The following is a 26392-nucleotide window of genomic DNA, read 5'->3' as shown; positions in this document are numbered from 1 at the left end:
GCAGGATTCTTGCCAGGATATCGACGAAGGGCGAAAGGGTCGGCGGAGCCGAAGAGCTAGGCGGCCATCTCGGCTGCAGGCTAGGCTCCTCCCGTGATCGAAGTTTTGGTTTTGGTTTTGCCCAGGCCGGCAGGCGAGGGAGTAACCTGAGTCTCTTTGGTTTTCGGCGTGGGGGTAGGAGGGGGCATATTACTCACGGCCCGCTGCGCTGGTGTAATGTCCTCCACATCGGAGTCATCGGCCTCGGAAGCGCTGACGACGTCTTCCTCCTGTTCGGTGTGTGTTTGCCCCGAAGCTTCGGCGTCGTCTCCGAAGATGTCCGGTGGAGCTGCGGAGGATGAGTGCGCCATGGTGCGTCGAGCTCTTCGATCTCAGATGGTCTTCTTCGATCGAAAAGACTTGCAGGCGGGGCAGTCTCTAGCCTCGTGTTCCGGAGAGAGGCAAAGGTTACACACCTGATGGAGGTCGGTGTGGGGAAATTTAGACCCACATTTTGGGCACTTTTTGAACGGAGTCCTTTCCATCGGCCGGGACCGGAGTCGCGGAGGGCCCGAAGACCGGTGTCGATGAACAGGATGGAGAAAGTGCCGCTTCGAGAGATGAAGATGATGAAGGAACTCGAAGAATCGAGGATTTTCCGTCGAGGCTGGAACCGTAGAAGTTCGAAGCCGGAGCACGAAGTATCACATCCGAGCCCGATGGCGGAAAAAAACAATCTGAGGATGGAGCCGAAGCCCATGCGCAGTACGGACCGAAGGAGGAGTCACCAAACTCGTGACTTCCAAAGACTGTCCAAGAAGAAAAACAAACTGCAAACATCCGGGCCCAACACCAGATGGCGATCTATGCTAAGTGTACAATCTGCAGCTCATATGCCTCGAACACATTTATCTAGCAGCTCCCCCATAATTGTGGTTCATGACAGCTATCATATCCAGAACATGTATGAAAAATGCCTGTAGTGTGAGTGAGTTTGTCATGTGTACATGGACCTGGCGGGTTCATTGGACACCATGTGATTGGGCTACACAAGATGGTGGTCTCATTTGTACATCCTCTTTTTCCCCTCACAGACAATTGCATACTTGGTGGGTGGAGGCCTTTTCCCTTTGCTTCTGAGCAGTTGTCCATTGTCTAAACCAATCTACAATTCCGTTTTACCTCTGGGGTGGCAATCTCACAGGACTTGATCATGCCTGTAGGATAGACGTACCTACCTTATTTGTAACTCCAGATGTACATGGAGAAAGTTACTCTTTCAATCTTCAGCCTGGGACGCAGTTTCAAAATCTAGAGGAGTTCATTATGAATATGGTTATAGCCATTATAGTTCAAGAGACATCACTGCTTGAAGTCACAGGCATCTATTTCTCCAGTCAACCTGGTGGATATGAAGGACTGGGCAATTTCTAAGACCCAGCGGTGCCAGGGGACAACACCTGAAACCTTCGGGGTTCACCTGTTTTGGCGTACTTAACAAACAGAGACACGGGGTTCTTCCTCTGGCGTCAAAAGATCGTCTTTAATGACTGCAGTCAGGAACAGAAGTCACAGAAGTATCATACAAGATAGATTCTAAGGAGACTGCTCAATTTGTACAAAGCAGGTCGCTCCTTAAATACTGAATATTCTGCTTTGGGCAAACATTCCTGCAAGTTTACAATTATTCCCGTTCCTGTATTCCAAACAATAAGATCACACAGTATCACATTCCCATCTCCAGGTGTCTGGCCTTCAATCACATGTCTCTGACATCCCTCTATTGAAAGGCCGGACCGCCCCATAATAAAATTGGTCACCTCCTCATCATAAAAGGCTAAAGGGAAATGCAGGAACAGATGCAGAAAATAGAAGAGTCAGATAAGACATATTCATAGGCTAATAAAAGAAGCGTGGTCTATTGTGTCAGGGTCAGTAGCTTGGCTCAGGCAGGACAGGACAGAAAACCAGTACGGCAGGGTCCGCCTCAGGCGACAGGGTCAGCTTTCGCTAAGTCATGCAGAAGTCGGCAGAACGCGCACTAGGGACTACGTGCCCTCAAGGTTACCTAATCAGGGTCATTGTTCGGACATCGCTCATTCACTGACTATGTGAGGGCAATGATACAAAATGGACGTCGTGCACGAAATGGAACCCGTAGGTTCGAACACAAGAATCAGCAATACATGACGAATCCTTCAGTGCAGCGTTGCGAAAACGCTTGCTTTATATTAGACTCATTATTTGTCACGGTACCATTAGCTCAGAAACATGGGTTCAGTTTTCACGGAACCTCAGACCCTCCTTTTGCCCTTACATAGGCAAGCACTAATCGATATCCGAGTCGATACCTATTTTCATCAAATCACCGAGATGTTGCTGAAGCATCATCCTTTCCATCAATACCTCTCTAGTAACAGGTTGCCTTCTTACACACGTTGTAGCGCAAAAACCACATAAGGCAGGACCACACTGGACACAGAGACAGCACGAAAACAGGAGAGCTAAAGCAGCCCCAATGACCATCAGAACCCTCCATCCCCACGCAGATAATAGGTTCCAAAACCATCCAGTTAGCGACCTCTCCCCTTCATCCATATGTATAGAATCAGAGATCTTATGCAACTTGGAAATGGCCTCATAAACTGTCGGAGCATAATCCGGAATGAAAACACAGCAACTCGATCGGATCACTTTACACACTCCACCTCGATCTGCAAGTACCACATCTAGAACCATACGGTTCTGCAACATCATAAGGCGATCCGCTTGAAGCTCAGCCGTCAAGTTACCAAGGGCACCAGCCGTTACATTAACAGTGGATTCAACTACACGAGTCAGTTGTCTCAGGTTCCTACTATTAACCATAGGTCCCCAAAACGGCAGAAAACCCTTGAGGAAGTCTCCCACTTCCTGACCCTCAGTGTCTTCCTGACTAACAACGCCCCTCACAATTCTGGCCTTGTGATAATCAGAGGCAGCCGTAAATGTCGGCGGCAGTAAGTTAGCAACATAACATGCTCCCGAAAAATCTGGGGGCAACCATGTGTATGCTCGGTCATAACAGACAAAGTATGTACCCTTGGCAGCCAAAAACGCAGGAGAAGACTGTGATGGAAAAACGTACGTTTCAGTACAGTCACTCTTCCCTAGCTGAGCTCTCGTATTCTGATCATTGCCTTGCAAACAAAAACGACCTAAGTGTGGTACGACCCAAATCGGAGACGATCTCTTGCGCTGTTTCTCACCCAGACTAATGCTATACCCAGTCGCATTCCAACCCACATAAGCTCGCAACTCATCCTTAGGAATGGAAGAATATGCATCGATATCTCTACTCATATCGGCAATTCCTCTTACCAAGGCTTTATTGCACACAGCAAACTTTACGGCTGAGGAGAATACACTTGTCCAAAGATGAGTTATCAGGGCAGAGGGGGCAAAGGAAAACAAGAAAGGGTATTCACTTTATTAGTCCTTGGAATGGGAGCGTAAAGAGCAACAATGTCTTCCAGGTTCTATCTGTTCTTCGAACAAGGGACCAGATGGCGAAACAGTGTTCAATTGTTCAGGTGAATGTTTGAACGGAGTAATGTTCGAATCCAGGGGCAAAGGCACAGTTCCAGGTGAAGCAGCAGTGTTCTTCAGGTTAGCAGACTCAAGACCTTTAAATTGTGCATCGCTGAACGGGACAAGCCTAGGAACACACTCTGTCTCAGAATTGCCAATTCCCTGTCTAATCCATTTGTCATACGGTAAAGGAAGCGGTACACGTTTCGTATGGGCAGCGTGTACCCAATGCTTTCTTCCAGCCAATCGAACAGCAGTTCGTGTTGACAACAGGACCTGGAACGGTCCGATATATCTTGGCTCCAAGCTTCTTGATTTCCCAAAGTTCTTTACGACCACGAAATCGCCAGGCTGTAACTTGTGTCCTGGTCCCTCTGTTGGCTTTGGCAGAGCCTCAAAAACCTGTTGATGAATGGCACTTAGTTTAGCAGTCAAGTCATAAAGGTAATCGATCAACATGGGATATTCGAGCTGGGTGAATTCTTTAGGTCTAGGGACTCCCCAAACGTTCGCAGGACGACCAAACACAATTTCATACGGGCTAAGCCCTATTCGAGAGTGAACAGTCGCCCTAGTGGATAGAAGAGCCAAAGGCAATGCATCTGGCCATGACAACCCAGTAGTCGTTTGGATCTTGGCTAACTTCAATTTCAGAGTCCCGTTATAACCCTCAACAAGACCTGCGGACTGTGGGTGATTTGCACTATGGAACTTCTGTCTAATCCCCAAACCCACACACACGCTCTTCATGACCTTTCCCACAAACTCAATTCCGTTATCCGACCATACAATCCGTGGCATGCCAAACCTAGGGAAAAACTCTTTGAGAAGGACTTTGGCTGTGGACAGGGCTGTATTATCCTTCAAGGGGTAGGCTTCAATGCATCGTGAAAATGCACAAACTACAACAAGGACATACTTAAGGTTGTTACACCTTTCCATATAAATAAAGTCTAATTGGATAACCTCAAAGGGACAAGTCGGGGGAGCAAAATGACGAGTTGGAGTTCCCTTGCCAGGATTATGCATCAGGCACACCATGCAATTCTTAACCACCCTCTCCGCACATTCCATCATTCTTCCATACCGGAGCCAACAACTTGCAAATTCCTTTCGCACTAATGTGTGCCTTTCCATGTGCCATTGTAACTACTGCAAGCACATACGCATCAGGTAACATCCATCTTTGATGTTCTGACAGATCGATCCAACAACCAGTCGAATCCAATTTACCCGTACTGTCTTTCCACACATTCTTCTCACTCTCAGTAGCCTCATTCTGAATTGACTTCACACTCTCAATTGTCCATGCTGTATTTTTGTCCCGTGGGACGTCAAAAATCCTCTCTCTCTCCATAATCGTCCAAAACTATGTGCAACACCAAACGCATACTGGCTATCGGTAAACACGTTCACTCTCTTTCCCTTGGCCAAAACGCACGCTCTCGTCAGCGCAATTAACTCTGCAGCTTGTGCAGAATTCTGACTTACTCTCGCGGTCTCAACAATCGTACTCAATGTCGTCACAGCATACGCGGCAGTCACATCACCATTCGACAACTTAAAGCATGAACCATCCACATACAAAGTACCATCCGGATCTGACAACGGGGTATCTTTCAAATCGATCCGACCCTTCGTTTCTTCTTCAGTTCGCAAACAACAATCATGTGGTTCTAAATCACTCGACTCTACAGTAGTCGGCAACAATGTGGCTGGATTCAACACACTACATCTCTTAATCTGAATATGACTTGCCAAGAGCGTGAGCTCATAGCCTGACAACCTAGCACTCGTAAGATGTTGAGTTTTTGTTCTGTTCAATAAAGTATCTACTGCATGTGGAACCATTACCACTAACATATTATTCATGACCAGACCAGCAGACTGTCGAATAGACACAGCAGCTGCCGTTGTCGCTCTAAGACAACTCGGCAATGCTCTTGCTACTGGATCTAAGGTTGAAGAAAAATACGCACACGGACGCTGTTTATCACCAAATTGTTGTGTCAACACGCTCAACGCGCAACCCTCTTGTTCATGAACGTATAGTGTAAATGGTTTACTGTAGTCGGGGGTACCCAACACAGGAGCTGAACACAACGCATCGCGTAGCTCAGAAAAACTCTTCTGGCAGTCATCAGACCATGGCAGAGGATTCGAAACATCTTTGCACGTGAGAGCTAACAAAGGCTTTTCTAACAACGAAAAATTTGGGATCCATTGTCTGCAGTATGATGTGATACCCAAAAAGGCATGTACTTCTCTTTGAGTGTTTGGCACAGTCATTTGAGCAATTGCTCTAATTCGTTCTGGGGTCAACCTTCTTCCCTCCTTTGACAAGAGATGACCTAAATAGGTTACCTCTTGGCGACAATATTGCAGCTTAGAAGGTGACACCTTGTGATGTAAATCGGACAAATGCTGTAGCAAAGATATCGTAGCTGCTTTGCAAGTTGTCTTGTCATCAGCAGCCACTAAAAGATCATCTACGTACTGGATCAAAGCAGCCCCGACAGGCAATACAAAGGTATCAAGCTGGCTTTTCAGAGCCTGACTATATATCGAAGGACTTTCACAATAACCTTGAGGTGCGCGCTTGAATCTGAAGCTACGACCACCCAAGGAGAAACCAAAAATGTCCCTACTCTCTTCTGCTATCGAGATGCTAAAGAAGGCATTCTTCAAGTCAATCACCGAAAACCAGGTAGCTGAAGCAGGAATCAATGTCAATAAAGCTGTGATATCGGGAACCACAGGAAACTGCGGAACCACAATCTTGTTTACTTCTCTAAGATCAATTACGAAACGATACACAGGAGGTTGGGAAGAATCGGTACGTTTCAAAATCGGCAAAACAGGACTATTACACACGTTACCTCGTGTTTCTTCGATCACACCCTTCTGGATCAAATCGTGGATGATCGCTAAGAGTGCTCGTTCACCATCGCTCGAAATTCGATACTGCGGAATTCGCGGTAACCTGACATTCGGTCTGAGCTGAACAACATATGGGGGAATTTCCAGAAGACCAACATCATTAGGACCCGTAGCCCAAAGACATTCGGGGAGCGAACGCAATTCTTGTGGAATCCTATCTGTCGCCACATACATAGGAGAGATCACTTTCCTGCCCAATGTTAGTTGTACTCCCGATGGGGAACAATGCAATGTCGCATACAATCGTTTCAACAGGTCCAAACCCAGCAAGTTCTCACCACAACCAGTAGTCAAAATCAACGGTGCTTCTAACTTACATGGTCCAATTGAAAGGGACAAAGGACTAGAGACTGGATTACGAACAGGGGCGCCAGAGAATCCCACTGAGACATTAGTTAAGCCAGACAAGGGTGCGCCAGGGAGTTTAGAATGTATGATTGAACTTTTTGCCGCACCAGTATCCAATAGAAAAGGCTCAACCACACTTGATAAAGCTACTGAAACGTAAGGCCCACTCTGATCAACTGGAACTGACACTACTCCCTCTCTTTGTCCATGGCTATCCTAGCAATCATTATACGCAGTACTCTCGCCCTCGACATAGTAGTCATCTACATGGTACTGCGGAGATCTATCAGATTGCACTTCGATTGGTCAAAACAATTAAGAGAACTTTGTGACGGAAGAGAACGCTCATTCTGAGAAGGCGTGACACCACGTCCTCTACCTCTAGAGACTTGTTGGAAACCACGACCTCTCTGAACTGGCACACCATTCATACGCTGTCGCAAAGCAGGGCACTCGTTCTTATAATGACCCTCTTCCTTGCAGTATGCACATTGATTCAATCCTAACAATGGCCTAGAAATGAGGTACTCCGGTCTCAGTTGTACTCTCGGAAACGGTGTCTGTTGCTGAAATTGCGTACGTTGCTGCGAATCGTTCTGATTCGAGCGAAGCGGATACGCCTGCTGCAACAACACCTTAGTCTTCAGGTCCTTCGTTTTCCTCTCTACACATTCTTTTTCTTCCTTATCTCTATTCTCGTAATATTGGGCTGTGGCTAGAATCTGAGCCGTTGAAGAGACAGCCCAAGCACTTTCTGAGTCTTTCAATTTGTTGCATAAGTCAGGCAGCAAGTTAAACACGAACTTATCAACAAATAGTCTCTGGCCTCCCTCTGAACTCATATCTTGGCCGCTGTGGTCCACAAAAGTCTCCTCAAATCGCGTGAAAAAGTCGGACACACTTTCATCCTTCTTCTGCTTACAGGCCGACAATTTATCCCAGTTTACTCTCAACGCTGGCATCAGCGTCTTCATTAGATTAACTATCCTATTTGGTAACTCCGCTACTAGGGGTTCAGGTTTTGCACCTCCTACTTGGAGAGCATCCGCCGCTAAAATAGCAGTCCAGGTACCACCTAACTCGTTCGGATGATCCTCATGGCGGATTTTTGCCCATACCGGTTGTGGCACTACATTGCCAAACAACATCTCAATATCTGCAATGTTCATAATACAGGCGTCTACTGTCTGGGACAATTCCTTATAGTAACCAGCGGGATTCTTACGTGGGTCTGGCTAAGTCTGTTTTAATGCTAATACTTCAGATCTTTTCCATGGGACATGTATCCAAACTCTCTGAAAATGTGCCGGAGCGGCCGCAATACCTCTCCCTGCATCAGCCTGTACTGCATCACGCCATACTGGCGGAACCTCTCTCATAGGATACTGTCCTAACGTCTTCTTTGCCGAGGAATCATTCGCAAACAAAACTCTAGACGGTAATACAGACCTAAAGGCAAGAAGCCGTTCTAACGCATGTCTAGCATCAGAGCCCACAATCATACCTTTCGCAAATTGACTCTGGCGTTCGAGCATTTCAGCAGGGGCTGAGTGTAATTCGTCGTTGTCCCATTCGTCTCGCAACAACTTACACATCTCCTCAAACACATATCTCTGAGTCGGTTCATTCCACTGAGAAAATGTATCGTAAACTATACGACAACTATACCTATCGGGTTTCAAAATCCATCTATGAGCCATCGAATCTAATAATGCTCGTTCCCCAGACTCAGGGAGCTGGCTACGTCTCTGCATGGAGTCAGAAACGACGGGCGCAATTAGCGACCCAAAAAGAGGAGACAGAAAACTAGGGACGGTGTCGGTTACTTGCCGGCGAGCGGAAGGTGAAGTAGACATAAGGGCGGGAGAAACAGCATTCAGCGAAAGCGAAGGAGCAAAAGGGGTAACAGAAACAGGAGTGACAGGCGTAGTAAGGTGAGGTGTAGCAGTTAAAGACGAAAAAGGCAACCCAGGAAGAGGGGCTGCTGGAGGAACATAACCTTGCTGAGGAACAGGTGGTGGGGGAGGAACTACCACGGGCTGACCAGCAGCCGGTTGTACAGCAGGGGGAACAAAAAGGGCTGTAGCGCTGTGTACATAAGGAGGTGGTGACTTCAATAAATAAGACATCAGAGGATCCTTTTCGGGGTCCTCTTTCGGCTTATCGGGACATGATGGCAAAACAGGGTAGCACTTATCAATTGCCATGCTATGTTGTCTAGTGAAAATCTCGGTCGCTTTCTCTTCTTCATCTTCCTTAAACTGCCTAGCAGCTTGCATAATCGAGACACCTTTTTCTCGCTTATCCTTTTTAGCCTGTTTGATTTCTTTCTGCTTGGCTTCTTTGCGCCATAGACGAAAGGAGTCAAACATCGCCGGTCGGGCTTTCTTCTTAAATAACTTCGCCTCCAAATTATCCAAAATTGCAGTTTCAAAACTACCATGTAATGGCCATCTGAGAACACCATCTTTCCTCGTATAGCGGACCCATACCTCGTTATACGTGATAGGGCCCACACCATGCTTCGAATGGAGCTCATAAGTCGGAGTTCCAACCGGAGGTATCGGACAAGAGTCCTCCAAATCGGGAATCCTTGTTGCAACATCCAAGACAAGACAAGAAACCAAGACTACGGTTAGGCATTTTCGCTCACTAACCGAGTTTCAAACTTAAAGGGGCTATCTCTATCGATACACTCGTAAATGTACGAGACCCTCGGTTTTTGGGAACTGCAGCTACCAAATAATCCTAAGGACCAAACTAAACCAAATGCAATGGAACCATGCAAACCAAAACTAAGGACCAAAGAACTCGAGTTAAACCCAAGGACTGGGAGCGACCCACGTATACTTAACTGAAAGATCAATGACGTCACCAGGAAGACCCGTCTATCGTCTCGCCGTACTAAGGACTACGCCAGGCTCCAAAACAGGTCGACAGTCAGGGCGCCAGTCCTTTGCAGCCGTCTGGAAGCGGGAACCTTCGCGGAAAAAGACCTTCGGACCACTTATGCGACATACATGGATCGATGAAGTGGGGTGCACCTCCCTCGGAAATTTCACACGAAGCTCCTCACAATCTTCAGAATAGGACCGGAACCGCTCGATGTCACCCCACGTTGGGCGCCAACTGAAGGACTGGGCAATTTCTAAGACCCAGCGGTGCCAGGGAACAACACCTGAAACCTTCGGGGTTCACCTGTTTTGGCGTACTTAACAAACAGAGACACAGGGGTCTTCCTCTGGCGTCAAAAGATCGTCTTTAATGACTGCAGTCAGGAACAGAAGTCACAGAAGTATCATACAAGATAGATTCTAAGGAGACTGCTCGATTTGTACAAAGCAGGTTGCTCCTTAAATACTGAATATTCTGCTTCGGGCAAACATTTCTGCAAGTTTACAATTATTCCCGTTCCTGTATTCCAAACAATAAGATCACACAGTATCACATTCCCATCTCCAGGTGTCTGGCCTTCAATCACATGTCTCTGACATCCCTCTATTGAAAGGCCTGACCGCCCCATAATAAAATTGGTCACCTCCTCATCATAAAAGGCTAAAGGGAAATGCAGGAACAGATGAAGAAAATAGAAGAGTCAGATAAGACATATTCGTAGGCTAATAAAAGAAGCGTGGTCTATTGTATCAGGGTCAGTAGCTTGGCTCAGGCAGGACAGGACAGAAAACCAGTACGGCAGGGTCCGCCTCAGGCGACAGGGCCAGCTTTCGCCAAGTCATGCAGAAGTCGGCAGAACGCGCACTAGGGACTACGTGCCCTCGAGGTTACCTAATAAGGGTCATTGTTTGGACATCGCTCATTCACTGACTATGTGAGGGCAATGATACAAAATGGACGTCGTGCACGAAATGGAACCCGTAGGTTCGAACACAAGAATCAGCAATACATGACGAATCCTTCAGTGCAGCGTTGCAAAAACGCTTGCTTTATATTAGACTCATTATTTGCAATTTGCTAATGCCAGGATCGTCACGGTTCCATTAGCTCAGAAACATGGGTTCAGTTTTCACGGAACCTCAGATACTTGTACTAACTTGACTTGCTGTGCCAGTGGAACACTGTTACCAAAACTGGTAGATTTCTAGATACAGGCCACTACACTAATTGGGCAGCACAGGGGTGGGAAATAGCCCATTATAATGCCGTCAGTCATGAGTCAAAAGATGGAGTCCAGTGGGGTCCCTAGCTGACTCTGAACTCCAGTGTATAGGACTGTGTCCCTTTCCAGACATCGGGTCTCCAAGGACATCACCTGAAGTACCAAAGACTTGAGGGTGGACACCTTGTATTAGGGATGGAGGGTTTGGCCATTTTTTGATTTTTAGCTGCCCACTTTTTTTTTTAATCTAGGGGCTTTATTTAAAGGAATGACGCCTTTTGTTCCTCTGCGTTAAGGAAACCACAGTTACCTAAAACAAAGTCAAGCCTGGGTAGCTGGGTGCTTGTAGCCCATCAAACATCTCCTATATTTTCCTAAGGTACAATGTCCATCCAAAGCATTACCCATAGTATAACACCATAAACAGGGCACAGTGTTAAAGAAAACGCTAGCATCTACAAAGAGGGAGCTATAAAGGGAATTGGATATGTGTCTGGGATCCAGAAGGTGTGAAGACCTTCTGATTTTCAAGATGTATAGGAATATTAAGTGTACTAGTTAACTTACTGATTATTAAAGTCATTTTCTTTTTATAACTTAAAGAACTGACTGGATGGCAAACATATTAAGTGTTTCTATTGTATCAAACAGATTCTGAGACTCTAATCCTCTGCAACTCCTTGAGTAAGACTTGACTCATTATCTCCATGGAGCCAAGAGTCTAAAGGAAGTGACTTGGCTATTCAAACTGTAGTTCAACAGTATTGTGGTTCATAGACAACAAATGGTGAACAACTTGCCCACACAAGGTAAGGCGCAGTCACCTCCAACTTCCCATTACCATTGGAAAAGGCCTCTAAGTACTCTAAAGAGAATGAAAGAATGAGATATGGGCAGCGTCACCTTACCATCCACTTCGTACCATTGACAATGTCAGTGAAGCAATTCAATAAATCTGCACTAGAACAAAACTAAATAATCTTTCAAAAACAATAAACACAAAAACCAACTTGCACGAACAGTACAAAGTGCTTCTCACTGGAAAAACCCATCCTCACCTAAAAGTACTGGTTGCTCCATAGGGCTGGAAGTCGTGCTAGAAACAATGCTGGGAGTAGGCACTGCAGGTATCACAGGAGGGAGGGCCTTCACCGGTTCCATTACAGTCACAACTGGATCGGTGCTGATGGGGTTGGCCTGGATCACACTAACAGGTGTAGAGGTGGGCGAGAGAATCAAATGCTGAGCTGGCTCCTGATACTCCGACAGGTCAATCCGCTTACCCAGGCTAGGGCGAGGGGGCTCACATGTTGTCTGGTGCCGGTACATGGCCAACAGGCTTTCTCCTAAGCATTTCCATCTGCAGGAAAAATAGAAATAAGAACAATCATGTCAGACTAAGAAGGCTCACTAATGTAGCCTACTGTATTGGTCCCACAAAAGGGGCCCTTGAAAGGACTTGACAGTAGGTGCGGACTCATGACGACATGGGCATTTATGAAATACAATAAAGGCTGCAGGTACATAAAAGCAAGGATGTGGTTGTGCGCGATAAGGTGAATTGCTAAAAACAATACTTTTGCCTGCCAAATATGAAAAAATAACACGAATAAGGATATGTTCAGGCCCTTATAGTGGGATTGCATTACAAGAACGGAGGCTACCATTATGATTTATTCCTTCAATGCAAACTCCACACACAGCCAATGTGAAGTATTACATCTCAAAGGAAATTGTTCTAGAACAGAATACAGCTAGACCCTAATAGGCATTGTCCCGTGGTCGTTAAGGACATTAGAGACATTGTTAAGTTAGCATGAGCCCAGTAGCCATGATGCTGATTTTGCGCACAATACTATATGCTTTTATTTGCACCACTCTGTTTATGTCTTTCACATGAGAACACTCTGCTATGCCCGTTCGCGGTCTGTTCCTGGAGTTTAGTCTGAACATTGTGAGCAAGGTCGATAAACAATGCCTCGTTATTCTGGTCAGGCCATAGCACCTAGACAAAATATGTGAATGCAGCTGCTACAGCCGGGAACTCGTACTTTGATACTGTAGTGTAGTCCCTATATCCCTGATAGGCTCTGCGCATTGGAATAATATACACTATAGATTTGACATAGGACTGTGGTCAGTATGTCTCTATCGAGTACATTAAACTTAATTACTTGTGTGTGCCAGCTAACTCAGAGGTCACTAGAAACCTCTCGAATAAACAAGAAGGAATTAGTTTCTGACAACCGCATAAACATGACAACTTTGTTTCCCTTAGAGTCGGAACAATCTCAGAATCGTGGAAACAATAGATAACAGTTTCACTCAGTCAATCGTGCATGCTTCGTTTCTACAGAGTAGCACAGAAATAGAGAGACGGGCATTTCAATAAAAAGGGTTTATTGAACAGTCTTATTTCTCGTGCAAGAGATATGAACTGCTACAATTGTCAGACAGAATGCGAAGTATAATACGTACAGCGTTAGCAGAAAGATAAAATAATACTGCAACAGCATGGTTTGTAGCTATGACATATATTCATTAAAATACATACATAAATAACACAGGATAAAATGTGAATACTCATCTGATGCTTCAAAATTGTTCTACCCCAGTGTACCTAACCTAAGTGTAGTACGAGGTAAGAAGTAGGTGCTGTTTTCTAAAGTATAGCTAGCTATAGTTTAGTTTCGCCAAGAGTTGCCAAATGTTTCTCTAAGTTCTACTCTCCTCCATACCTTAGAATGTGCGAGGTTGGAATCTCTTTCCGGGACTCGATATCTAACAACCCGCAAGGGGAGTCAGAAACACTGGAGCTGGATTCTCTGCAAGGAGGATGACAGCGTCTGGTCAGTGCATCAGGCTGGGACTCCATCTGCTTCCGAACTTGCCGTGGCGAACCGCAAGTACTCAGTCGAGCTGGACCGTACCGGAACCGTGGTTTGCCAGGGCAAGTGCAGGTATATTTATACCTTGAAGGTGTTTAGGAATTTCTGTATTGACGTAAAAGTAGGGCATCGGAACGTCATGAATGAACCCCTAAGGAATAGATGTTCATGCTGACCGTCACGCTTACATCGCGCTGGTCCTTGCAATTTATCGCTTTGCTGCAATTGCGCTGAATTTGTTTTTAGAAATGATCTACTCACTGTTATGTTGTATTAAATTGTTCGGATTGTCCCCCACTGACCGCATTGCCTGCACCTTAAAAACATTGTGAGCACCATTCACCACTTGGGTGTTTGTATCCCTGCACGAGCGCCATCTTGGGAGTAGGGCTCAGACGCCACCAAGACGTTTTACGGTGCTGCGCTCTAGTTCGAGCGAGCACCGCCTGGCAAATGGTATTTAGGGGCCATTTGGTCGGCGCGCGGTCAACAGACTGACCGTCACGCTTACATCGCGCTGGTCCTTGCAATTTATCGCTTTGCTGCAATTGCGCTGAATTTGTTTTTAAAAATTATCTACTCACTGTTATGTTGTATTAAATTGTTCGGATTGTCCCCCACTGACCGCATTGCCTGCACCTTAAAAACATTGTGAGCACCATTCACCACTTGGGTGTTTGTATCCCTGCACGAGCGCCATCTTGGGAGTAGGGCTCAGACGCCACCAAGACGTTTTACGGTGCTGCGCTCTAGTTCGAGCGACCACCGCCTAGCAAATGGTATTTAGGGGCCATTTGGTCGGCGCGCGGTCAACAGACTGACCGTCACGCTTACATCGCGCTGGTCCTTGCAATTTATCGCTTTGCTGCAATTGCGCTGAATTTGTTTTTAAAAATTATCTACTCACTGTTATGTTGTATTAATTTGTTCGGATTGTCCCCCACTGACCGCATTGCCTGCACCTTAAAAACATTGTGAGCACCATTCACCACTTGGGTGTTTGTATCCCTGCACGAGCGCCATCTTGGGAGTAGGGCTCAGACGCCACCAAGACGTTTTACGGTGCTGCGCTCTAGTTCGAGCGAGCACCGCCTGGCAAATGGTATTTAGGGGCCATTTGGTCGGCGCGCGGTCAACAGACTGACCGCCACGCTTACATCGCGCTGGTCCTTGCAATTTATCGCTTTGCTGCAATTGCGCTGAATTTGTTTTTAAAAATTATCTACTCACTGTTATGTTGTATTAAATTGTTCGGATTGTCCCCCACTGACCGCATTGCCTGCACCTTAAAAACATTGTGAGCACCATTCACCACTTGGGTGTTTGTATCCCTGCACGAGCGCCATCTTGGGAGTAGGGCTCAGACGCCACCAAGACGTTTTACGGTGCTGCGCTCTAGTTCGAGCGAGCACCGCCTACCACACGCTACTTAAAGGCCATTATGGTCGCGCGCAGCGTACGCGCGCAGCGTCGCGCCGGAGGAGCGCCAGAGGAAAGCCCGTCTGTGCCCGTCCGGGCCGTAGGGCCACCCCCCCTGGTCGGCCGAGGGTCTACACCCCTGACACCCTTAGATCTCTTCATCAAGGGAGAACTACGCCAGATGAGAGAACACTTGCCAGTCTCCGGTCAGAAGACCTATTACAGGTAGAGGCCAAATCAGTCATCACAAGGTCACCGGGCCTGATAATTGCCTCACTTAACACACGATCCCTACAGAAACACCATCTAGAGGTGTTCACACTGCTGGACGAGGGTGAGATTGACATCTTAGCGCTCTCAGAAACCTGGTTAGGGAGCTCCTCAACACCTGACATAATAGCTGCCTTACCGCCCAACTTCGACGCTCGGTGGTATAACCGCCCTAAGGATAGCAGAGGGGGCGGGGTGGCTATCATGTTCAAAAGGAAACTCAAGGTAACACAAATCATCGCAGAAAGCTGTGCTGGAGCAGAAGTCCTAGGGATTAAAATATCCTTGAAATCCTCATGTATACTGCTTCTTGTAGTATATCGTCCTCCGCAGAGCTCGCCGGAGTTTAATGACTCCATCTATGAGCTGTTGACCGATCTGGCATCCAGATATAAGTCCCTGGTAGTAGTGGGGGACTTTAACTATCATTGGGATGAGATCCCCAGGGGGCCCACTGCGGCTGAGTTTGGATCCAATCTTGCGACCCTTTCTCTAAACCAGCTTGTAATAGGACCCACCCACGCAAAGGGACATACCCTCGATCTTGTCTGGTCCTCCCTGCCTCGAATGGAAATCCTGGGTGTCAGTCCCTGCATTTGGTCAGATCACTATCTGATCAAATGCTGGGTCCCAGGGGAGCCTTTAACAGCGGCCCCTCCACAAACAAGGAGGAAGGTCCGCCCATGGAAGAAGATCGAGGCCGACTCCTTAGTCACAACTCTTCTCTCCTCCCCCCCTCCGAAGACGAAGCAGGGGAACCTGGACGTAGAGACCATGACCATTATGTCCTGGATCCGCTCTGCCTTAGACAAACTAGCCCCAGAACGGTTAGAGCTCACTCGGAAAAAAGGGAAAGGAGCTCCTTGGTTTGATGCATCCCTCAGGGAAAAGAAGCAAGCTCTCAGGAAGGTGGAGCGTAGCTGGAGACGGGATTATGGGCCTATAGAGTCACTAACATACAAAACTCTTCTGGCCAGTTATAAACGGGCCATCCTGGCTAGGAAATCCGCCTTCTATGAGGGCCGGATCAGGGAGGCAACGAATAAACAAAGGTAAACCTTTATTATTCTTAGGGAACTCACCCAGCTGAATGACAAAAGCAGCGATCTGGCCCAGCCCGACTGCAACACCTTTCAAGGATTTTTCCTTCAGAAGGTGCAGGACATCCTGATGGATATCTCTACGCTCTCTGATAGCCTACCAACGCAACTCGGTACAGACAGCTTGCAGTCTGGGGGAGTCTTGCTTAACTTCCCAGCCATCAATGGAGAGCACCTGACAGAACTGATCAGCCGGATAAAATCAGGATCCTCCAGTGATCCCTGCCCTCCGAAAATTTTCAAACTAGCTTTGCCAGGTATTCAACCCCAGCTGCTGCAGTTAATCAATGCTTCATTGGAAGCCGGTTACTTCCCAGCATCCCTGAAGGAGGCCAGAGTCTCCCCACTTCTGAAGAAAGCGGGTACGGACCCTAAAGTACTAAAAAACTACAGGCCTATCTCTCAACTGCCTTTCCTAAGTAAGATCTTGGAAAAACATGTCCTGAACGCAGTTACCAACCACCTTGAGGAACACCATCTCCTACAGGCCAGGCAGGCAGGATTCCGACCACAACATAGTACGGAACTGGTTATGGCCACGGTCGCCGACGAGCTAAGAGTAAGAGCTGATAATAAACAACCCTGCGCTCGGATTCTGTTAGACCTTTCGGCAGCCTTCGATACGGTCAGCCATTCCATCTTGCTGAGCCGTATCGCGAAGCTGGGGATTGCTGGCCAGGCATACAAGTGGTTGGAGTCCTTCCTGTCGGGTCGCACTCAGAGGGTCCAGATGGGGGACCAGTTATCAGGGAGCAGGGAGGTGACCTGGGGGGTGCCTCAAGGGTCCGCACTCTCCCCTTTACTGTTCAATATCTATCTGCAACCCCTGATTGAAGAACTCACGCGCAAGAACTGTGAGGTCTTTAACTACGCAGACGACACACAGTTACTGGTTCAGTTGGGAGATACACCAGAGGCCCATGAATCAGTCAGAGATCTTCTGAGATTCACGGTCAACTGGATGACTAACAACTTCCTTAAAGTTAATGCAGATAAAACGGAGGTTTTGGTGGTGACCAACATAGCCAATCCCTGGGATGATCTGTACTGGCCCCCAGAACTCGGCAAAACCCCTATCCCTGGGACGGTAGTGAAGAGTCTTGGCCTAAAGATCGATGCGGCTCTCACTATGGCCCCTCAAGTGTCGGCTGTGGTAGGTTCCTGCACAGCCGTGATGCGGCAGCTACGTAAACTTACTGCCATTCTCTCTGCCTCCACGCTGCAGACTATCGTCTCAGCAACTGTCATCTCGAGGCTAGATTATGGTAATGCTTTGTATCTGGGCCTATCACAGAAGCTGTTGAGGAAACTGCAAGTCGTGCAAAACGACGCGGCCAGACTGGTCTTCTCTCTTCCCAGAAGTGCACATGCATCTACTCTCCTTCGTAAACTGCATTGGCTTCCCGTGAAGATTAGGGTCCATTTCAAAGGCCTCTGCATGGCCCATAAAGCACTTTTTGGCAATGCCCCGGAATATGTTAAACAGCGCTTAAGGAAGTATGTTCCCGGTAGGTCCTTACGCTCTGGGTCTGTCCCAAATCTGGTTCAACCCAGATTCAATCTAAAAACTAAAGGAGGTAGTGCTCTCTCAGTACTCATTCCTCAACTTTGGAATGATCTTCCACCCAGCCTGAAGGAGGAATCTAACCTTCTTTCCTTCAGAAAAAAATTGAAGACATTTCTGTTTGGTACGGTAACATCTTCGGTCTAATTGGAGTTGGCAGTTGGTGGTGGAGGCGGCATTATGTTGTTGGTCGTCTGTCTAGCGCTTAGAGACCAGTGGTGATAGGCGCTTTATAAGAACCATATAACATAACATAACATAACATAACATGCATAATAATGAGTTCTTGGAGACATCAATATCCAAGCAAGGGAAATTCCTAAAGGCTTAAGAGTCTGGTTTTCCAAGAACTCGTTGTGACGTGGATTGACGGATGTAGGAGACCGTGCCTGTATTTGGTTAGCATGGACAATGCCTAAATAAGGGCTGGATTTTCTATGCCTAAATAAGGGCAATATGAATTGTACCTATATAAGGGCATAAATTGGGAAACCTATATATGGAATCTAAATCTACACACAACAATACTATGGGGATGCACGCTTAGTTAACACACACTTGGAGAGGGACCTTTCCATGGAGAAGAACAACATGCACCCGTGATGTAGAAATATGATCTATGACCTGAGGTATGGGGTCCTCTGACAAAACCCAGAGATCTTCTATTATATAATAATACTTCTTCTTACCAAGGGGAAGGAGGGAGCATAGGCACTGTAGTCCTTTCTCCACAGTCTTCATATAATGACATCTCCCTTTATGATATATGGCCTTACTGCAATCCTAACCATATTGGTACTATGTATCTCGGGAGCAGCACGTCGAGGCCCAGGAGGCGGGGCGGCGAGGGCCGGGGAGGGCCAGGCCCGGGAGGCGGCAGCTCTCCTCCTCGGCTCTCGAGCTTCCTGTCGCCGGAGCAGCGGTGGAGTCTCGAGGACCTGTGAGGTTGGCATGTTCACCACGGGCCTGTGAGTGTCCCCCTCCCCCGGCTCTCCCTCACCTGAGAGGCCCCGGCACGCGCTCGGTTCCCGCCTCTTGCATTGACGTGTCCGGGCCCGCACCGCCCCCCTCAGCACCGTGCTCGCGTGGCGCCTGCAGCCGGAGGATACGAGGGGGGGGGTGCCCAGCCCGGTGAAAAGCCTCTCACCGGTGACGAGGCTTGAGTGCATACAGACCCCCGAGTGTGACCTAAATGTGCAATGAATTTAGTTTTCCGATTCCTTTCAAAGTTTTCACCACAAAAGTACAATTGGAAGAAAAAATTCTCTGCTTACCTATTGCATCGTCATTTTAAGTTGCAATGCACTCCCCCCCCCCCCCCCCTCCCCAGTTCCTGCTCACACCTGCAATCGATGCCCTAATTAAGTGCGCTGGACTTTTTCTGGTGCACGTTATGTTTTGGTTTATTAAGCATGCAGGCAGTTATAAGTGCAGCAACTAATGGGTCAAGTGCAGGCAAATGGAACACTTGTGAGATGTGAGGAGGAAAAGTGAGGAAGATTTAAAGAAATCATTCTAAAAAAACAAGGCAGTATTTCAAAATAAACAAGACACGTTAAAGTGGAAAAAAACATACGATATTCATTCTGATATACTGCGAGTGAAATGACGACATAAGGAAGTAGGTTTTAGTTCAAAAGTTGTGACACAGCTAACAGACGAATGTTTAAAAATGTACTGTAAACTGTTACTGTAAAGTGCTTTTCTTTAAATTCTGGGACTTGTAGTCATGTGTTATAGTGAAATAAACAAGACCTCAAGTCCCAGCATTTAAAGAAAAACCCTGGACCGGAGCACCACATCACGCATGGAAACTCGTGAAGTTGGCAGGTCTGCTGAAGATCTTATGCTAGCCCGAATGAATCTCTCTCTAAGTGGATATGAGGTGCACATGTTTGATCGAATAGCCATTATGCACTTTATACATGTAATGACTTATTGTGAGGTGACTACATATAAGGTGAAGAGGGGAGAGTTCACCACTAGCCTAGGCATTGTGTAGGAGGAGGTTAATTTGGAGCAGTAGGTTAGTATAGAAGACTATATACTATTGTTTGTTACTTGAAGGTAGAAGCCGGTGCTGGGATATCATGCCAGTTGACTGTCTCTGTTTTCCCATTTCTCAGTACCATGCTCTCATTCATGTTAACCTGTATAGTCACTAAACCGTTCCATTTCTTTCGACCCCCTGATTCACAAATACCAGTTTGTCTGATAGTAGGACTTTTGAGACCGCCAGATGGCTAATGGTTACCAAGACCACAGCAGGATTGATTAGGAAGTGTGGTAGTGCTCTTGGGCTGTGTATCAAAGTATTTAATTTCAGGTTGTTGGCAGTGTCACCAGAACTGCATGTTAGGGGTGTTCTGCGTAAAATGTAGCTATGACGGACATACAATTGATATTACTCAAGTACCTCTCTTTGCAGTTCCCAACATGTTGGCATTAAGTATGTAGTTGAGAGCCTTAAATACTAAGTCGGCATTTAACCACAACAAAACACTTGAGTAGTTTAAAACAAGCATTTGCAATGCAATAGGTCTCGCATTTATGCGAGTTTGAGCTATTGACACTGCAAATTACAATGCATTTTATTTATGTTTTAAAAACAAAAACAAAAATAAAAGGCACTGTCATTTGCAATGTCAATAGCTCAAACTCGCGTAAATGCGAGACCTATTGCATTGCAAATGCGTGTTTATCCTAGGTTTGACTCTTACAAAAAGTTGTACGTAGTAGATTGCACGAGAGCATATGATTCCGGAATGATGGAGCATCGTTCCGATAGGGTATAGTAACTACTCATTTCATTTGTGAAACCATTCAAGGCTATTATAACAAGGGGGATTAAATAGAGTGTGCTTGAAACTTCTTAAGGTCAACACCTGCCAAATTCATAGTTTATGAGAGGAGCAACGGCTAGCCAATCCTTCTGGAAAGGTGGAAGACTAGAGGACATCCTTAGGGCTGCTGATTGGTCAAACTCTAATACCTTCGCAAAATATTACTGTAAACCGATCGAGCTCATGTTGAATGTTGTTTTACAGGACTACCAACATGCATAATGGTAGCTTCCGGTCTTGTAATGGAATAGAGATTCTCCTAACTAAATGCCACGAGAATCTGGATTCCATTAAAGATACGGAGGCTAACATTATCCCACCCACCCATCCCTGGAGTCGGCTGAAGGGTTTGTATAACGACATAAATAATAATTTTAAAAAAACAAATACAAAAAAAAACAATACAAACCTAAAGGAGGTTAATAAAATGTACAATTTTAACAATTCAAAATTGTTATGTACATTGTAATTGTTTATGTGCTATTTATTTAGTATGTCTTACACGTATAGAGGATGTTCTAATATTCCTCTTCAATTTCAAATAATTCCCAGTAGTTTGTGTCTACGTGTCTCCATCACCTGGAAACCTCTACGAACTGAGTGCCTTTTTCCTTGATTTTGCAATGCAAGTCCTTCGTTGTTTGAGGAGTTTCTTTATTTCCTGCTGAGCCATATTGTTTTTGGACTTTTCGTAATACATAATGGAGAATTTGGGACCACATTTCAAAGAGGAAGATTGTACTGTGGGCATACCTATTAGGGTCTAGCTGTATTCTGTTCAATAACATTTTCCTTTGTGAAGTAATACATCAAAGTGGCTGTGTGTGGAGTTTGCATTAAAGGAATAATGCATAATGTTAGCATCTGTGTCTTTACTGAAATCCAGATTCTCTTGGCATATAATTAGGAGAATCGCTATTCTCTTGAATGTGAAATATACAAAGATGATAAACCTCTACCAGTTTACCTCAATCTAAAGGCAAGGACTACTACCCTGCGAATTTTCAGCCATGAAAGTAATCAGGTCATCATCACAAGCCCCAATGTGTACTTTGCAACTAAAAGTGCACAGACTCACAAGTTTAAAACATGAACCTCTTTATAACCTACTTCTCCATAGAACATAGATGTGCCTATTCATTACAAACACTTCCAGATGTCAGTGCAATTCTCTTCCATCAACCTGAGCGTATTAAAAATGTTTATCTAATGGAGAGCGCAGACCACACCCTACTGCACCCACCGGACAACCTGCTAACTTGATTATAATATTGAAGTTATGATGAACATTCTGTATTACACAAATGGAAACACTGATCACAAGTCGGGCAGCTATGCTTGACACTCAGTATTCAAAACAGGAACTTGGCTTGATCAGTATGTTCCCTCACTTCTACCATGTCCTAAGTCTCAGTTGCAAAGTTTGTGTTGTGTCACCGACAACCTGTTACTGCTGGAATGTATCTTTTAAACTAACAAAACAAAATCTTGTAAAAGATATTCAGTTGATAGAGGAATGCTTGGAGAATTTAAAATGTGAACATCAACACATGACTGAGTGGATGTGTTAGTTGGCTTACAAGTCTGGAAAGGAGGAGAAAAGAGGGCTGAGTGGTGGGGAGGACTGTGAACATCATATCTATTTGTTTGACAAAAGAGGAAAGAAGAGCTGTAGTAAGAGATGAAATAGAAAAGGAGGTAGGACAAGGAAATGGGACAAGAGTGGAGGACATTGAGAAGTTAAACTAGAGACAAATTAGGTCAGAAAGTGTAAAGCTTGGCAGTAATAGGAACCTTGATTAATCTCAATCGTAATTTATTATTGTGAAAATATAAAGTTGAAACAGCAGCAGCAAAGAAACAAATGGGTAGTTGTTACTGAGCTGTGTTTGTGGTCAGGAGTTAAACAGGAGAAATACTCTAGTTGTTAAGGTGATGAGTCAATGGTCAGTAGTTATGGTGATGGGTCAGGAGTTGATGGTAAATGAAGGGAACCCAAATTAAGGAAGAGAACACAAGATGGAGCCCACGGATAAACTAAAAGAACATTGGTGCACAGAAAGCAAAGGTTTAGTTATTAAGGTGCTGTGCCTGGAGCTAGTAGTTAAAAAAGATGATGCAGGGATCAGTGAGTGAAAGATGAAAGTTTGGCTCTTACTGGAGTGGAATCAGAAATGTATGGTGAGGATGAAGGAGCAGGTTTATGGAAGATGGTGTTCTAATTAAGGAATTGTTCCTGGAGTCAGGATTTGCAGCTCAGGATTGCAGCTTACAAGACTTAGAACTGGTTATTTGGAATCTCTTAATGTCTTCAGACAAATTTAGGGCATGCTGAAGCCCTCACCATCCTGGACACATCACGTCCATTCTGCACCGCTGAAATCAAGCTGTTCTTTTAGTTTACTTCAAAGAGAGGTACATCTTAGTACATTGTGCTTCAACAAAAACCACTCATTGTTTGTTTGTTAAACTGCACAGACTTGGTTGCAAAAAGACAAATATAATTTTATGAATCGTTGGATGTTGGTGAGAAGCCTTCTGGTTACATATGGCACAAATTATCAGAATTGTAATAAAACTATGACCTGATAAGGGTTCTTCAATTGATTTATCAGTTTCACAGCATAAGTAGTTGCATTTATTTCGGTTGAAGTCAACATTTAGATGATGTATTGAATATGCTACTTACCAGTATGCATCTGTTCTTGGCATGTAGGGCTGCTGACATTCATATCTGTGCATAGATCGCCGCCTAGTGTTGGGTCCGGATGTTTGCACGTTGTTGTCCTGGAAGAGTCTTCGAAGTATCCTGGGATAGGTGACTCCTCCCCTGGACTACAGTGCGCATGGGCATCCTCTCCATCCTCAGATTGTTTTTCGCCATTGTGGCAGTGATGGAGTAGATACAGAAAGTGATGACCATGCTTACAGTAATTCTGAGAGCTGCAGCTGCTACAGGCGCCGGGGAGGAGGGAGGGCGATATGAATGTCAGCAGCCCTACATGCCAAGAACAGATGCATACTGGTAAGTAGCATATTCAGTTTGAGGCATGTGGGCTGCTGAATTCATATCTGTGCATAGAATACATAGCAGTGCCCTCTATTAGCGGCGGCTACCAGTGCCAGCTGCAGCGGTCTGAAAAAGAGTTTTAAGAACAGCCTGTCCTACAGCTGCCTGCTGTTTTGATTGCACATCTACACAATAGTGTTTGGTAAATGTATGTGTAGTGGACCAGGTGGCTGCTCTACATATATCATGCAGGGGAATGTTTCCTAGGAAAGCCATGGAGGCCCCTAACTTACGTGTTGAGTGGGCTCGTGGGGGAATCGTTAATGTGCGTTTAGCCTTTTGATAGCAAATTTGAATACATTTAACGATCCATCTGGCTATACCTGCTTTGGAGATAGCGTTACCTTTGTGGTGTGGCGCAAAGGCAACGAAAAGTTGTTTTGTCTTCCTAAAGATCTTAGTCCTGTCGATATAATACATGAGGGCTCTCTTCACATCTAGTGTATGGAGTGCTCTTTCTGCGACAGTTTGTGGGTTTTGAAAGAAAACAGGCAGTTCAATAGTTTGATTCATGTGGAACTGCGATACCACCTTGGGCATGAATTTGGGGTTGGTACGTAGTACGACCCTGTTGGCGTGAACCTGTATAAATGGCTCTTGAACGGTTAGTGCCTGGAGTTCACTAACTCTTCTTAAAGAAGTGATCACTACTAGGAAAGCTACTTTCCAGGTAAGAAATTGAAGCTCGCATGAGTGTAGAGGTTCAAAGGGTGGACCCATCAGGCGTGTGAGGACCAAGTTGAGGTTCCACATTGAAGCCGGCGGGTGGCTTGGTGGAATGACTTGTTTGAGTCCTTCCAAGAATGCTTTGATGGCAGGCACTCTGAATAGAGAGAGGTGCTGCCTGGTCTGCAGATAGGCTGATATTGCGGTCAAATGGACACGTATAGAGGTGTACGCCAGATTGCATCGGTATAGGTGTAAGAGGTAACAAATTATGTTTTGTATGGATGCGTTTAGCGGGTTAATGTCATTATTAGTACAATAAATGACGAACCTCTTCCATTTGGCTGCATAGCAAGCTCTGGTAGTGGGTCTCCTGGCCTCCTTAATGATGTCCATACAGTCAGGTGGCAGGTTTAGGTAGCCAAACTCTAGGACTTCAGGAGCCAGATCGCCAGGTTCAGCTGTTGCGGATCTGGGTGCTGAATCTCTCCATGGTTCTGCGTCAAATGCGCGGGTTTGATCCGCAGCCTTTGATGCGGCACCACGGAAAGTTCGAGAAAGGTGGTGTACCACGGCTGGCGTGCCCATGTTGGAGCAACCAGGACGAGTGTCAGTGAGTGTTGTCTGAGTTTGCGTGCCACCAGCGGTATCAGTGGTGCTGGGGGAAAAGCGTACGCAAATCTGCCGGACCAGTTCATCCATATCGCATTGCCCTGCGACTGCGGATGTGGGAACCTGGCGGCAAAGCTTTGGCATTTTGCGTTTTCGCTTGTGGCGAATAGGTCTATCTCTGGATGACCCCACTGCTGGAAGTACGGTTGGAGTACTGATGGGTGTAACTCCCACTCGTGCATCTGGTGGCTGTGTCTGCTGAGCAGATCCGCCATCTGGTTGTCCTTGCCGGGGAGGTGTTCTGCCATGAGGAACATGTTCCTCTGAATGGCCCACTTCCACATGCTCTGAGCCAGATGAGACAACTGTGGAGAGTGTGTTCCTCCTTGCTTCTGTATGTAGTACATGGCGGTCATGTTGTCTGTCCGGATCAACACGACTTTGTTGCACAAGTGTACTTTGAATGCCTTCATTGCCAGGAAGATTGCCATCAGTTCCAGAAGGTTGATGTGCATCTTCTTCTGTTGTGTTGTCCATAGTCCCTGCACTGTGTAGTGGAGTACATGAGCTCCCCATCCCTGGAGAGACGCGTCCGCTGTCAGTATTATTTGTGGAACAGGCTCTTGGAACGGTCGGCCCTTGCAAAGGTTTTGTGGATTCCACCAATGCAGAGAGTTGTATGCCCGACCGCTCACCAACACTAGGTCTTTCAGCTGTCCTTGAGCCTGATTCCACTGACGTGCTAAGTACTCCTGAAGCGGGCGCATATGTAGTCTCGCGTGTGGGACTATGAAAATGCAGGAGGCCATCATGCCTATCAACTGCATGAACACTCGCGCAGGAAGGGAGTGTTGGGGTTTGAACTTGGAAATCAGCATTTGCATGCTGTTGATCCTCACTAAACTTGGCTGAGCTGTGGCCGCCAGAGTGTCTATAGTCGCACCTAGGTACTGTTGTACGTGTGCGGGCTGGAGATGGGATTTTGGGTAATTTAGTGAGAATCCCG

General features: G+C 46.1%; 1 protein-coding gene across 8 annotated transcripts in view; it reads right to left on the bottom strand.

The window, feature by feature from the left end:
* CABIN1 (calcineurin binding protein 1) overlaps window positions 1-26392 on the bottom strand; it is a 1566474-nt gene that overhangs the window by 1347698 nt on the left and 192384 nt on the right. For all 8 annotated transcript variants that reach the window (XM_085634628.1, XM_085634623.1, XM_085634621.1 and 5 more), the window contains one exon: window positions 12013-12314. In XM_085634628.1, the coding sequence (XP_085490754.1) occupies window positions 12013-12314 (302 nt within the window). The remainder of the gene's footprint in view (window positions 1-12012; window positions 12315-26392) is intronic.

The sequence above is a fragment of the Triturus cristatus genome, chromosome 11 (assembly GCF_964204655.1).
Source record: "Triturus cristatus chromosome 11, aTriCri1.1, whole genome shotgun sequence".
Lineage (NCBI taxonomy): Eukaryota > Metazoa > Chordata > Amphibia > Caudata > Salamandridae > Triturus > Triturus cristatus.
The sequence above is the reverse complement of the archived record's forward strand: the minus strand, read 5'-3'. Positions and strand labels throughout refer to the sequence as shown.